The sequence below is a fragment of the Pelobates fuscus genome, chromosome 3 (assembly GCF_036172605.1).
Source record: "Pelobates fuscus isolate aPelFus1 chromosome 3, aPelFus1.pri, whole genome shotgun sequence".
In the NCBI taxonomy this organism is placed as follows: Eukaryota; Metazoa; Chordata; class Amphibia; order Anura; family Pelobatidae; genus Pelobates; species Pelobates fuscus.
The window spans coordinates 369165231-369178345 of record NC_086319.1 but is presented as its reverse complement, the minus strand read 5'-3'; the positions used below and the strand labels follow the sequence as shown (position 1 = coordinate 369178345).

Sequence of the window (13115 nt, the reverse complement as noted above, 5' to 3'; positions counted from 1 at the left end):
GAACTCATCTACACAGGCATGCCAGGAATGCACTAATATAAAGTGCAGCATTCAGCCAGGCCCTGGGGAAGCAATGACACATGTGCCTGGCGCACGATGGCAACGTCATCTCTGCGCGTCGGACGATTTTGCGTTTTAAAAAAAGTTCTAAACAAAAGAAAGATGCATTCTGGTCATCTCCATTCTGTACACACGTCGGGAGTGATAAGAGTTCTAAACAACCAACCCAGGCAGCTGCATTCTGGCAGACTCCGTTCCCGACATCCTTTGCGGATGTCTAGGTTCCTATCGGTCTCCAAGAAGATGGCCTCCGTTACGTTAATGAGGACTTCTGGTCTCCAGGAAGATGGCGTCCGTCTGGTTAATGAGCGCAAAGTGACTGATCGTTGGCTGAAGCCCGCACAGGAAGTGACGTTGGGACAGTCATGTGACGCTCTTTAAACCCCCATGCTGGATGCAAGGTATGTAGTGGGAGCATGTGGCACTTCCTGGCTGTGTTGCAGAATACACACTGTCATTATAATCAGACCTCAGAGGGTCAGCTGCTGATTATGGAGACTGTGTTAGGCTCAGGTTAAATATTTTTAGGGTAAATTAAATCTGGTAATTCTGCTAAGACACCAAAATGTGAATAACACTAATACAATCCCAGAGTATGGCTGTGTTATAGTAAATATAGTATATGTAACTAATACAATCCCAGAGTATGGCTGTGTTATAGTAAATATAGTATATGAAACTAAAATTAATACAATCCCAGAGTATGGCTGTGTTATAGTAAATATAGTATATGTAACTGACACTAATACAATCCCAGAGTATGGCTGTGTTACAGTAAATATAGTATATGTAACTAACACTAATACAATCCCAGAGTATGGCTGTGTTATAGTAAGTGTAGTATATGTAACTAACACTAATATAATCCCAGAGTATGGCTGTGTTATAGTAAGTATAGTATATGTAACTGACACTAATAGAATCCCAGAGTATGGCTCTGTTATAGTAAATATAGTATATGTAACTGACACTAATATAATCCCAGAGTATGGCTGTGTTATAGTAAGTATAGTATATGTATAGCCTTTCTCCACACACCCCTCCTAAATACCTTAAATACAAGGTCTCATCCCCAACATTTAAATCTTACTCACACCTTCTCTTCCTTTCCATCCTACTACTCCTAGCAGCAGGTGATGTCTCTCCAAACCCTGGTCCCTCCACTACTCAGCCACCTGGTACAAACACCAGAAACCACAACAACCTAATACCCATTCCATGTAATTCTCACTATAATTCCTCTTTTAAAGCTGCCCTCTGGAATGCACGCTCTGTGTGCAGCACCTTTAAATCTACTTCCATCCATGACCTATTTATCTCACACTCCCTAAACCTACTTGCACTAACAGAAACATGTCTCTCTCCCTCGGATACTGCTACCCCTGCCTCACTGTCCTTTGGTGGTCTTCACTTTACCCACAATCCAAGACAAGCGGAGATTAAAGGTGGCGGTGTAGGTTTTCTTCTCTCACCACACTGCTCCTTTAAAACCCCCCCTTCCCTCTCTTTCCCATCATTTGAAATTCATTCAATTTGCCTTTTCAAACCCTTCTCTGCTAATATTGCCGTTATCTATCGTCCCCCTGGTTCCCCTCTCCTCTTCCTTGACCACTTTGCTGCCTGGCTACCCTACTTCCTCTCTTCCAACATTCCATCCCTAATTCTTGGAGACTTCAATATTCCCATTAACCCACCTTTAACCCCAGCAGCCTCTAAACTACTTTCAATTACTTCCTCCCTTGGACTATTGCAGTGGGCTAATTCTCCCACTCATGTAGCTGGCAATACCCTCGACCTTATTTTCTCCTATTCATGTACATTATCTAATATCTGCAACACTCCATTTCCTCTCTCTGATCACCACCACTTATCGTTTGCTCTCAATTACCCCCTCACCCAACAACCTCAGCCTTACCCCCCTCAGCTCAGGAGGAACCTTAACTCTATTGACCTCCAGCAGCTGTCGGCTGACATTGATTCACAATTGCTATCCATCCCTTCCCTCTCCTGTCCCTCACTGGCCATCTCCACATATAACACTACCCTCACATCTGTCTTGAACACTGCAGCCCCACTCCAAACATGCACCTCGAGGAGAACACGACCCCAACCTTGGCATAATAAATCAACACGCTATCTGCAGAGTTGCTCCCGCTGTGCTGAATGCTCCTGGAGGAAGTCCCGCACCCAGGCAGACTATCTTCATTATAGATTCATGTTGCTTTCATACAGCGCAGCCCTTGCCCTCGCCAAACAGTCCTACTTTTCCTCTCTCATTAGTTCATGCTCCCGCAATCCCAGACGTCTCTTTGACACTTTTAATTCCCTTCTCCGCCCTGCTGTTGCCACCCCCCAAACTAACCTTACAGCTAATATCTTTGCATGTTTCTTTACTGACAAGATTGAACAGCTAAGGAAACAATTCTCCCCTCCTTGCCGTTCTCTTTCTCAACCACACATAAATCATGCCTTCCCTACCCTTCAGACTTTCTCCCCAGCTACTGAACAAGAGGTGGCTGCGCTTCTCCATTCCTCTCGCCCCACCACTTGCCCACTTGATCCTGTCCCATCTCACCTCATCAGATCTCTTTCCCCCTGTCTTGTGCCTACCCTAACACACATCTTTAACTGCTCTCTCTCTTCTGGCACTGTTCCTGCTGACCTTAAACATGCCACTGTAATACCTATCCTGAAAAAAACATCTCTTGACCCGTCCTCCCCCTCTAACTATCGTCCCATATCCCTACTCCCTTACTCATCAAAGCTTTTGGAAAGACTTGTCTTTACCCGTGTGTCTCACTTCCTTAATTCCAACTCTCTCCTTGACCCTCTTCAGTCTGGCTTCCGCCCTCTCCACTCTACCGAGACCGCTCTTATCAAAGTGACTAATGACCTAATCTCCGCTAAATCCAAAGGTCACTACTCCATATTAATTCTCCTTGACCTCTCTGCTGCCTTTGACACAGTTGATCATGCTCTCCTCCTTCAAACTCTTCAATCACTCGGTCTCTGTGACTCTGTCCTCTCTTGATTTTCCTCCTATCTCTCCCAACGCTCATTTAGTGTCTCCTTTTCCAAGGATACCTCCTCCCCTCGCCCTGTCTCCGTTGGAGTTCCCCAAGGCTCTGTCCTTGGTCCCCTTCTATTTTCTCTTTATACTGCCTCTCTTGGAAAACTTATTGCCTCTTTTGGATTCAACTACCACCTGTACGCTGATGACACTCAGATATACCTCTCCTCACCGGACATCTCCCCTGCCGTCCTGCAACGTGTCACTGCTTGCCTCTCTTCCATCTCTGACTGGATGTCGTCACGCTTTCTCAAACTTAACCTCTCTAAAACTGAACTCCTTGTCTTTCCTCCTCCTAATACTGATCCTCCTCTCTCGCTCTCCCTTCAAGTCAGTGATATCCACATAAGTCCATCCCTAGAAGCGCGCTGTCTTGGCGTCATACTTGACTCTGGTCTCACCTTTGAGTCTCACATCCAGTTTGTTGCCAAGTCCTGTAGGTTCCAACTCAAAAACATAGCCCGCATCCGCCCCTTTCTTACGCAAGATGCTACCAAGGAGCTTGTCCATGCTCTAGTAATTTCCCGCATGGATTACTGTAACCCTCTCCTGATTGGCCTCCCCAAAAGCCATATTGCCCCGCTACAGTCTGTAATGAATGCTGCAGCTAGACTGATTTTCCTCTCCAGTCGGTCCTCTCACACCTCACCCCTCTGCCAGTCCTTACATTGGCTCCCTGTATCCTATAGGAGCCAATTCAAAGTGCTAACCCATACATTCAAAGCACTGAACAATTCCAGCCCCTCTTATATCTCTTCAGTGATCCAGAAGTATGCCCCTCCTCGTACCCTCCGCTCTGCCCGCGACCACCTCCTGACCGCTGCTCGCACCCGTACGGCCAACTTGCGCTTGCAGGACTTCTCACGGGCGGCTCCTCTCCTATGGAATAACTTGCCTACTGCCATCAGACTCTCCCCTAGTCTTCAATCATTTAAGAAGGGCCTTAAAACCCATCTCTTCAGGAAAGCATATGGCCTCCCAGAGTAATCTCTCCCTTACATACCTGTCTCTTGCTCTCTCCTATGGGACAGTGCTTTGCTCTCTCCTCCAGCTCTGCTTCACTCCTACTTGATATTTCCTATCCTAATGTTTCTAATACCCCACCTCCTATAGACTGTAAGCTCATTTGAGCAGGGTCCTCTTCAGCCTATTGTTCTTGTAAGTTTTCTTGTAATTGTCCTATTTATTGTTACATCCCCCCCCTCTCAAAATATTGTAAAGCGCTACGGAATCTGTTGGCGCTATATAAATGGCAATAATAATAATAATAATGTAACTGACACTAATACAATCCCAGAGTATGGCTGTGTTATAGTAAATATAGTATATGAAACTAACACTAATACAATCCCAGAGTATGGCTGTGTTATAGTAAGTATAGTATATGTAACTGACACTAATACAATCCCAGAGTATGGCTGTGTTATAGTAAATATAGTATATGAAACTAACACTAATACAATCCCAGAGTATGGCTGTGTTATAGTAAGTATAGTATATGTAACTGACACTAATACAATCCCAGAGTATGGCTGTGTTATAGTAAATATAGTACATGTAACTGACACAAATACAATCCCAGAGTATGACTGTGTTATAGTAAGTATAGTATATGTAACTGACACTAATACAATCCCAGAGTATGACTGTGTTATAGTAAGTATAGTATATGTAACTAACACTAATACAATCCCAGAGTATGGCTGTGTTACAGTAAATAGAGTATATGAAACTAACACTAATACAATCCCAGAGTATGGCTGTGTTATAGTAAGTGTAGTATATGTAACTAACACTAATACAATCCCAGAGTATGGCTGTGTTATAGTTAGTATAGTATATGTAACTGACACTAATACAATCCCAGAGTATGGCTGTGTTATAGTAAGTATAGTATATGTAACTAACACTAATACAATCCCAGAGTATGGCTGTGTTATAGTAAATATAGTACATGTAACTGACACAAATACAATCCCAGAGTATGACTGTGTTATAGTAAGTATAGTATATGTAACTAACACTAATACAATCCCAGAGTATGGCTGTGTTATAGTAAGTATAGTATATGTAACTAACACTAATACAATCCCAGAGTATGGCTGTGTTATAGTATATGTAACTGACACTAATAGAATCCCAGAGTATGGCTGTGTTATAGTAAGTATAGTATATGTAACTAACACTAATACAATCCCAGAGTATGGCTGTGTTATAGTAAATATAGTATATGTAACTAACACTAATACAATCCCAGAGTATGACTGTGTTGTAGTAAGTATAGTATATGTAACTAACACTAATACAATCCCAGAGTATGGCTGTGTTACAGTAAATAGAGTATATGAAACTAACACTAATACAATCCCAGAGTATGGCTGTGTTATAGTTAGTATAGTATATGTAACTGACACTAATACAATCCCAGAGTATGGCTGTGTTATAGTTAGTATAGTATATGTAACTGACACTAATACAATCCCAGAGTATGGCTGTGTTATAGTAAATATAGTATATGTAACTGACACTAATACAATCCCAGAGTATGGCTGTGTTATAGTAAATATAGTATATGTAACTAACACTAATACAATCCCAGAGTATGGCTGTGTTATAGTAAGTATAGTATATGTAACTGACACCAATACAATCCCAGAGTATGGCTGTGTTATAGTAAATATAGTATATGTAACTAACACTAATACAATCCCAGAGTATGGCTGTGTTATAGTAAATATAGTATATGTAACTAACACTAATACAATCCCAGAGTATGGCTGTGTTATAGTAAGTATAGTATATGTAACTGACACCAATACAATCCCAGAGTATGACTGTGTTATAGTAAGTATAGTATATGTAACTAACACTAATACAATCCCAGAGTATGGCTGTGTTATAGTAAGTATAGTATATGTAACTAACACTAATACAATCCCAGAGTATGGCTGTGTTATAGTAAATATAGTATATGTAACTGACACTAATACAATCCCAGAGTATGGCTGTGTTTTATAGTAAGTATAGTATATGTAACTAACACTAATACAATCCCAGAGTATGGCTGTGTTATAGTAAATATAGTATATGTAACTCATAGAATCCCAGAGTATGGCTGTGTTATAGTAAATATAGTATATGTAACTGACACTAATACAATCCCAGAGTATGGCTGTGTTTTATAGTAAGTATAGTATATGTAACTCATACAATCCCAGAGTATTGCTGTGCTTTTGTAAACATTCCAGGTTAGTGGATCATTAATTCTTAAATAAATCAATGACTCAAGATACTATTATAAGTCATTACAGAAATTTCCGTTTGTATAATGTTTCCAGGAAACTCCCCTTTTTATGGCTAATGAATATAATGTCACTGGGTTTGTATCTGCCCAGGGTATACTAGGTTATTTAGTCACTAATAAGAGTCAGAAAAATATAACTTTATTTTATGTATTTTTTTTTTTTTGAATTGCTGAAATTTTAACTTGTTAAAAATGAAATTGAAAAAAAAAAGATCTAACTTGAGGTGGGTTTTCTTTTTTTGGTTCTGTGCTGTCTTCATAGATGCGATGTTACATGGGTTCAGTTCTAGAGCAAGCTATTTTTGAGCATTTTTATAGGGGGCAGGTGCTCATAAGAAGCAAAAAGTAAAGGCTACACCACATCTACACACACACTACATCAAACCACATCTACATCACACCGCATCTACACACACTACATCACACCGCATCTACACACACTGCATCTACACACACCGCATCACACCGCATCTACACACACCGCATCACACCGCATCTACACACACCGCATCACACCGCATCTACACACACCGCATCACACCGCATCTACACACACTGCATCACACTGCATCTACACACACTGCATCACACTGCATCTACACACACCGCATCACACCGCATCTACACACACCGCATCTACACACACCGCATCACACCGCATCTACACACACCGCATCACACTGCATCTACACACACCGCATCACACCACAAAGAAACAAAAAAAAGTCTTTGGACCAAAGAGTGTACAGAATTAATATTATATACATGAGAAAATCTGAACTTTTAGAAAAGAAAAATGAGCACAAATTAAATGTAAAGCTTCCCTGAAGGACCATCTCTTGCTTGCAGATTTCCTGAACTCAAAATAAGTGACATTAAATACTCTGGAGCTGATATAGGGGCACTATAGTCGCCAGAATAACTACAGCTTATTGTATTTGTTCTGGTGAGTATAATAATTCCCTTCAGGCTTTTTGCTGTAAACACTGTCTTTTCAGAGAAAATGCAGTGTTTACATTACAACCTAGAGATAACTTCACTGGCCACTCCTCAGATGGCTGCTATAGGAGCTTCCTGGGGCAGTGCTGCACAGTGTGACTGACATTCAGTGTTTCCACTCTCTACATGGAGAAACTGAAGTTTCCTAATAGAGATGCATTGATTCAATGGATCTCTAGAAGGTGATGCTGATTGGCCAGGGCTGTGTTTTGCCCCTGATCTGCCTCCTTGACAGTCAGCCAATCTAGTGCTTTCCCACGGGAAAGATTTGTGATGGGCTGAGATCACCACTTCTGATGATGTCAGCCAAGGAGGCAGATCAGGTGCAGAGTCAGCACCAACAGACTGGAATAAAATTAAGATTTTACTATTTTTAGTGGGGGCAAGGGAGTCCAGGGGGGATAGATGGTGTTTTTAAAAGTATAGGGTGAGGAATACATGTTTGTGTTGCTGACCCTATAGTGTTCCTTTAAAGGGATACTATATGCACCAAAACAACTTTAGCGTAATGAAGCATTGTTGTGTATAGATCATGCCCCTATAGTCTCACTGCTGAGTTCTCATTTAGAAGTTAAATAACTGTGTTTATGCAGGCCTAGTCACACTTCCCTGCATGCAACTTACACAGCCTTCCTAAACATGTCCTATACATAGTCATCTAATGTTTAAACTTCCTATACTGTTTAATTAGAATTTCTTATCTCCTGCTCTGTTAATAGCTTAATAGACCATGCAGGAGCTTGCTCTATGTAATTAAAGTTCAATTTACAGACACCAGATAAAAACTTTTAAAGAAAGCATCATCTTATTAAAAATAAAACTATTTTCTTTCCATGTGGGCTATGTCAGTTAAAGCCAGAGCAGGTGAGACTGACTGCATAAGCCATAAACAGAAACAAAAGTGATTTCTCATAAATGACAGATAATTGAGCTAAATTTGTTTTGGTGACTATAGTGTCCCTTTAAGGTACTGTAAAAATGTTTCCTCATACTTTTTACCAGAATGCAAAAATAACCAGCATATTTATTTCAAGGTCTTTTGCATTTTTGCCAAGAGCATCCCATTACATAAGAGCAAATATGTACATCTTAAGGCAATGTGTGTAATGTTTATTATTAGTGAAGGTTCTATTGTATTGCTACATACACTAGTTTCATTTTTGAAGGTGACTGTTTCTTTAAAGTTCCTTAATCACCCTCTGGGGTCTGGTAGTACAGCACTGACGTGGTCTCCTGGCCGAAGAAGCGCCAGAAGCTGAAGAAAAAAATGGCGACATCAGTTAAGTATGCATAGGCGTGCGCAGCCTATTGCATTAGGGTGTGCACCCTAAAACACAAACACACGGCGCATGTGTATATATGTAATATATTTATATATATATATATATATATATACACACACACATACATACACACATATACACACATACACTGCTGTGTATGTGTGTGCTGCTCGTGTGCTGTGTGAGGGTGGTGTGAGGGTGCTGGTAGTGTGCTATGTGGATGAGGGTGTTTGTGTGTGTGTTTGTTAGGGTCCTGTTACTGTGCTGTGTGAGGGCGCTGTTTGTGTGATGTGTGCGTGTGCGTGTGATGGTGCCGTTTGTGTGATGTGTGTGGGTGTCGTGTATTTGTGAGGGTGCTGTTTGTGTGTGTTTGTGAGGGTGCTGTGTGTGAGGGTGTTGTGTGTTTGTAAAGGTGCTGTGTGTGTTTGTGAGGGTGCGGTTAGTGTACTGTGTGTGTGAGCGTGCGGGCTGTATGTTTGGAGGGATTGTGGAGGTGGGGGCAGATTAGTAAATATCCCCCCTCCCTACCTTATATAGGGAGGGGGGATCCTTGCTGCCATGTGCCATCCCTGGTGGTCCAGTGGAGAGTGAACTCTAGCCTGCGGGGCTAGAGTTAACTCTCGCGAGATCTGAGTGTTGCCGTGGCATAGCTCAGATCTCGTGAGAGGAACCTGGCGGAGCTGCTGTCTAGAGCTCCCCGGGTCCTCTACTGCCTCCCTCCATGTTGCTGTGGGCTGGTGAGGTAGATCTTTGATCTCCCCTCGAGCCCATGGAGGCTTAGAGCAGAGCCGGCACTCAGATAGCGCCGACTCTGCGTGAGCCGACAGGGGAGATCCGGAGATCTCAGGTGAAGTCCTGGGGAATAAAGTGTGGGAACTCTTTTTCCACCTCCCAAAAAAAAATAATATACACGTGTGTGTGTGTGTGTGTGTATATATATATATATATATATATATATATATATATGCGTGCACACACAGACTGACACATACACAGACACACACATATATACGCGTGCACACACAGACTGACACATACACAGACACACACATATATACGCGTGCACACACATACATTCACAGACACCCACACACCTACAGACACACACCCATACACACACACTCACTCACAGACACACACACATACATACATTCACAGACACACTCACACAGACACACACACACATTCAAAGACACACTCACTCACAGACACAATCACTCACAGACACATACACACACACACACACACATACATTCACAGACACACTCACTCACAGACATATACACACAGACACACACACACATACATACATTCACAGACACAATCACTCACAGACACATACACACACATACATACATTCACAGACACATACACACAGACACAGACACACATACATACATTCACAGACACACTCACTCACAGACACATACACACAGACACACACACACACACATACATACATTCACAGACACAATCACTCACAGACACATACACACAAATTATAATTTTTTAATTAAAAAATGTCCACCCAGCCTCCCTACCTGGAGTGCTGGTGGACTTGTCCCTGGGGTCCAGTGGGTCGGTCAGGCGCCGCGCGCTGTTTGCTGATGCTGGGAGCCGGAATATGACGTCATATTCCGGCTCCCAGCTACAGCAGACAGCCCACGCGGCGAGAGGAAGCAGAGAGCACACAGCTCCCTCGCCGCGGCTGAGTGGAGACCGGCGCTTGGGGGTCCTTCACCACCTGCCCCCCCTTCCCCCCATGACAGGGGGAACATAGGAGGAGGAATGGGGAGCTGAGTGCCTGCAGGAACAGCAATACATAGGCGTGCCACGGGGATTAGGGTGTGCCCAGGCACACCCGGCACACCCCGTGCGCACGCCTATGTAAGTATGTCTATGCTCCTCTACACTGCGCAAAATATGCAAATACCCCACACAGTAGCAGATTGGCTTTAAACTGGACCTAGCATTTATAATATGAGTGGATGATGGGTTCCCTGCAAGCATGTGTTGAAAGGACACAATAGGCAACCAGACCACCATATCTCATTGAAGTGGTCTGGGTGAAATGTCCCTGTCTCCTTAACCTTGCAATGGAAACTATTGCAGTTTCTGAGAAACTGCACTAATGACATTGATTGACAACCACTTGAGGCAGTCTTAAAGGACCACTCTAGTGCCAGGAAAGCATACTCGTTTTCCTGGCACTAGAGTGCCCTGAGGGTGCCCCCACCCTCAGGGACCCCCTCCTGCCCGGCTCTGGAAAGGGGAAAGGGGTAAAAACTTACCTTTTTCCAGCGCTGGGCGGGGAGCTCTCCTCCTCCTCTCCGCCTCCGTTCCTCCCCGTCGGCTGAATGCGCACGCGCGGCAAGAGCTGTGCGCGCATTCAGCCGGTCACATAGGAAAGCATTCATAATGCTTTCCTATGGACGCTTGCGTGCTCTCACTGTGATTTTCACAGTGAGAATCACGCAAGCGCCTCTAGCGGCTGTCAGTGAGACAGCCACTAGAGGATTTGGGGGAAGGCTTAACTAATTGATAAACATAGTAGTTTCTCTGAAACTGCTATGTTTATAAAACAATTAGTTAACCCTAGCTGGACCTGGCACCCAGACCACTTCTTTAAGCTGAAGTGGTCTGGGTGCCTAGAGTGGTCCTTTAACCCTGCAGACAGTCACTAGAGGCATGCTTGCTAGGTGACTTACCGGAAAATGATCAGACTCGTCAGTTTCTGAATAAATCCCATTTATTATTTTTTATTTATTTTTTTGCCTGTACAGCAAATTGACATGTTTATAAAATATATCCAAAATTAGTTAAAATAAAGGGGAAATAGGGGGGAAAAAAGGTGCAATTACATAAAGCTTGATTTTGATATTGGAGAATATTCTGTATAAATCGGGGGATGTGAGATGCTTAAAAACCAATGTCTGTGCTCTGGGTTCAGACATGTGATAGATTATTTCTACATGTGTATTACTATGTACTTATATATTTCCTTGTACATTCTCTTACGAATACTTTTCAGGATGGAGCAGATAGTGCTGAGCTACGGAGATTGCCTCTTACGATCTTCGGATGTTGCTCTTCTCGATGCCCCACACTGGCTGAATGATAACGTCATTGGGTTTATCTTTGAGTACCTGGCCTCCAATCTACCTCAGTCCCTATCAGAGCGAATCGCTTTCCTCAGTCCTGAAGTGAGCCAGTTCATTAAATGTTGTGAACGAGATGCCCCAGAATTCTTGGGACCGCTGGACCTTCCCAGCAAAGAACTTATCTTGTTACCTGTCAATGATAATGCAGGGTCAGAAGCTGGGGGCACGCACTGGAGTCTTCTAGCCTACGTCCGCCAGTTCCAAAGCTACCTTCACTATGACTCTGCATCGGGAACAAATGCACCACACGCCAGACTTATGGCCAGGAGTTTAAGTCCTCTGCTTCGTGATAATCCATGTTATCGTGAGGAGAATGCTCCTACCCAGCACAACAGCTATGACTGTGGGATGTATGTAGCGTGCGTAGCAGAAGCTTTGTGTGAGCAGCTCTTGCATGGTCAGGACAGTCTAATCCTGCAGAAAATCACACCCCAGTATGTAACCCAGAAACGGTCTGTGTGGAAAGAGACCATTAATGGACTAAGCCGTCTTTCTAACAAACAGTGCCTTTAAGAAGAGGAGAGGCACCCACTCTTAGTCACAATAGTAACTTATACCACAAACAAATATAGGTTTTATTTAACTAGAATACAAGGCATACAGGTCTTTGAGGAGGGCACATTGGCAGTGAACAATACTAGCAGCATATATCTGGTTTGGATTCTAGATAGAATGATTTTACTCTACATGACTCTTTAAATGCTGCAGTGATCTTTAACCTCACTACATTCTGGGAGGCACGGTTTTGTCTTTTTTTTTCTTTTTTTTTTTTTTTTACTGAACAGAAAATTGACAAGGAAATAGCAAATGTTAGGCAACCAAAATGCTGAGCTGGAAAAACAACGGCCAAATTTTTCCAGTGGTCAAAGCTTAGAATTCCCTAATCGTTATCCATGAAGTTCACTAATTAAACCTGTTTCTGTATTCTGTGGCTTATAATTTGGGGGAGGGAGGGGGGAGATGAAATGGAAAATGTTATGTGGCTTCAAGGGAAGAGGCTGAGAAAGATCCACTCTGATCAAAATGTTGTTTTTCCTGCAATGTAATAAAATGTACCCGTTCCTATAATTGTCGATATTTGGCTAATTTTTCAAAGAGAAGAATAATTGATTTTAGAAAAAAAAATTCTCTTGAAGAATTTCCCTTCATGAGTAAAACAATAGTAATGCCACATCTAAGTGAGCATCACTGTAATTAAAGTATTACCCAAATTACTGCTCTTAGGCAGCAGTTGCTCC

The 13115-nt window shown here is 42.6% G+C and overlaps 1 protein-coding gene across 3 annotated transcripts; it reads left to right on the top strand.

Annotated features, from left to right (window-relative positions):
* Positions 1-436: 436 nt before the first annotated feature.
* Positions 437-12606, top strand: SENP8 (SUMO peptidase family member, NEDD8 specific). Of its 3 annotated transcripts, none has more exons than XM_063445901.1 (2): positions 437-461; positions 11748-12606. In XM_063445901.1, the coding sequence occupies exons 1-2, from the start codon at positions 448-450 to the stop codon at positions 12388-12390; spliced, it is 657 nt and encodes a 218-aa protein (XP_063301971.1). In that variant the 5' UTR covers positions 437-447; the 3' UTR covers positions 12391-12606. The 3 variants fall into 3 exon arrangements, with proteins under 3 accessions (XP_063301971.1, XP_063301972.1, XP_063301970.1); XM_063445902.1 differs by lacking the exon at positions 437-461 and adding an exon at positions 528-589; XM_063445900.1 differs by lacking the exon at positions 437-461 and adding an exon at positions 8693-8717.
* The last annotated feature ends 509 nt before the right edge of the window (positions 12607-13115 follow it).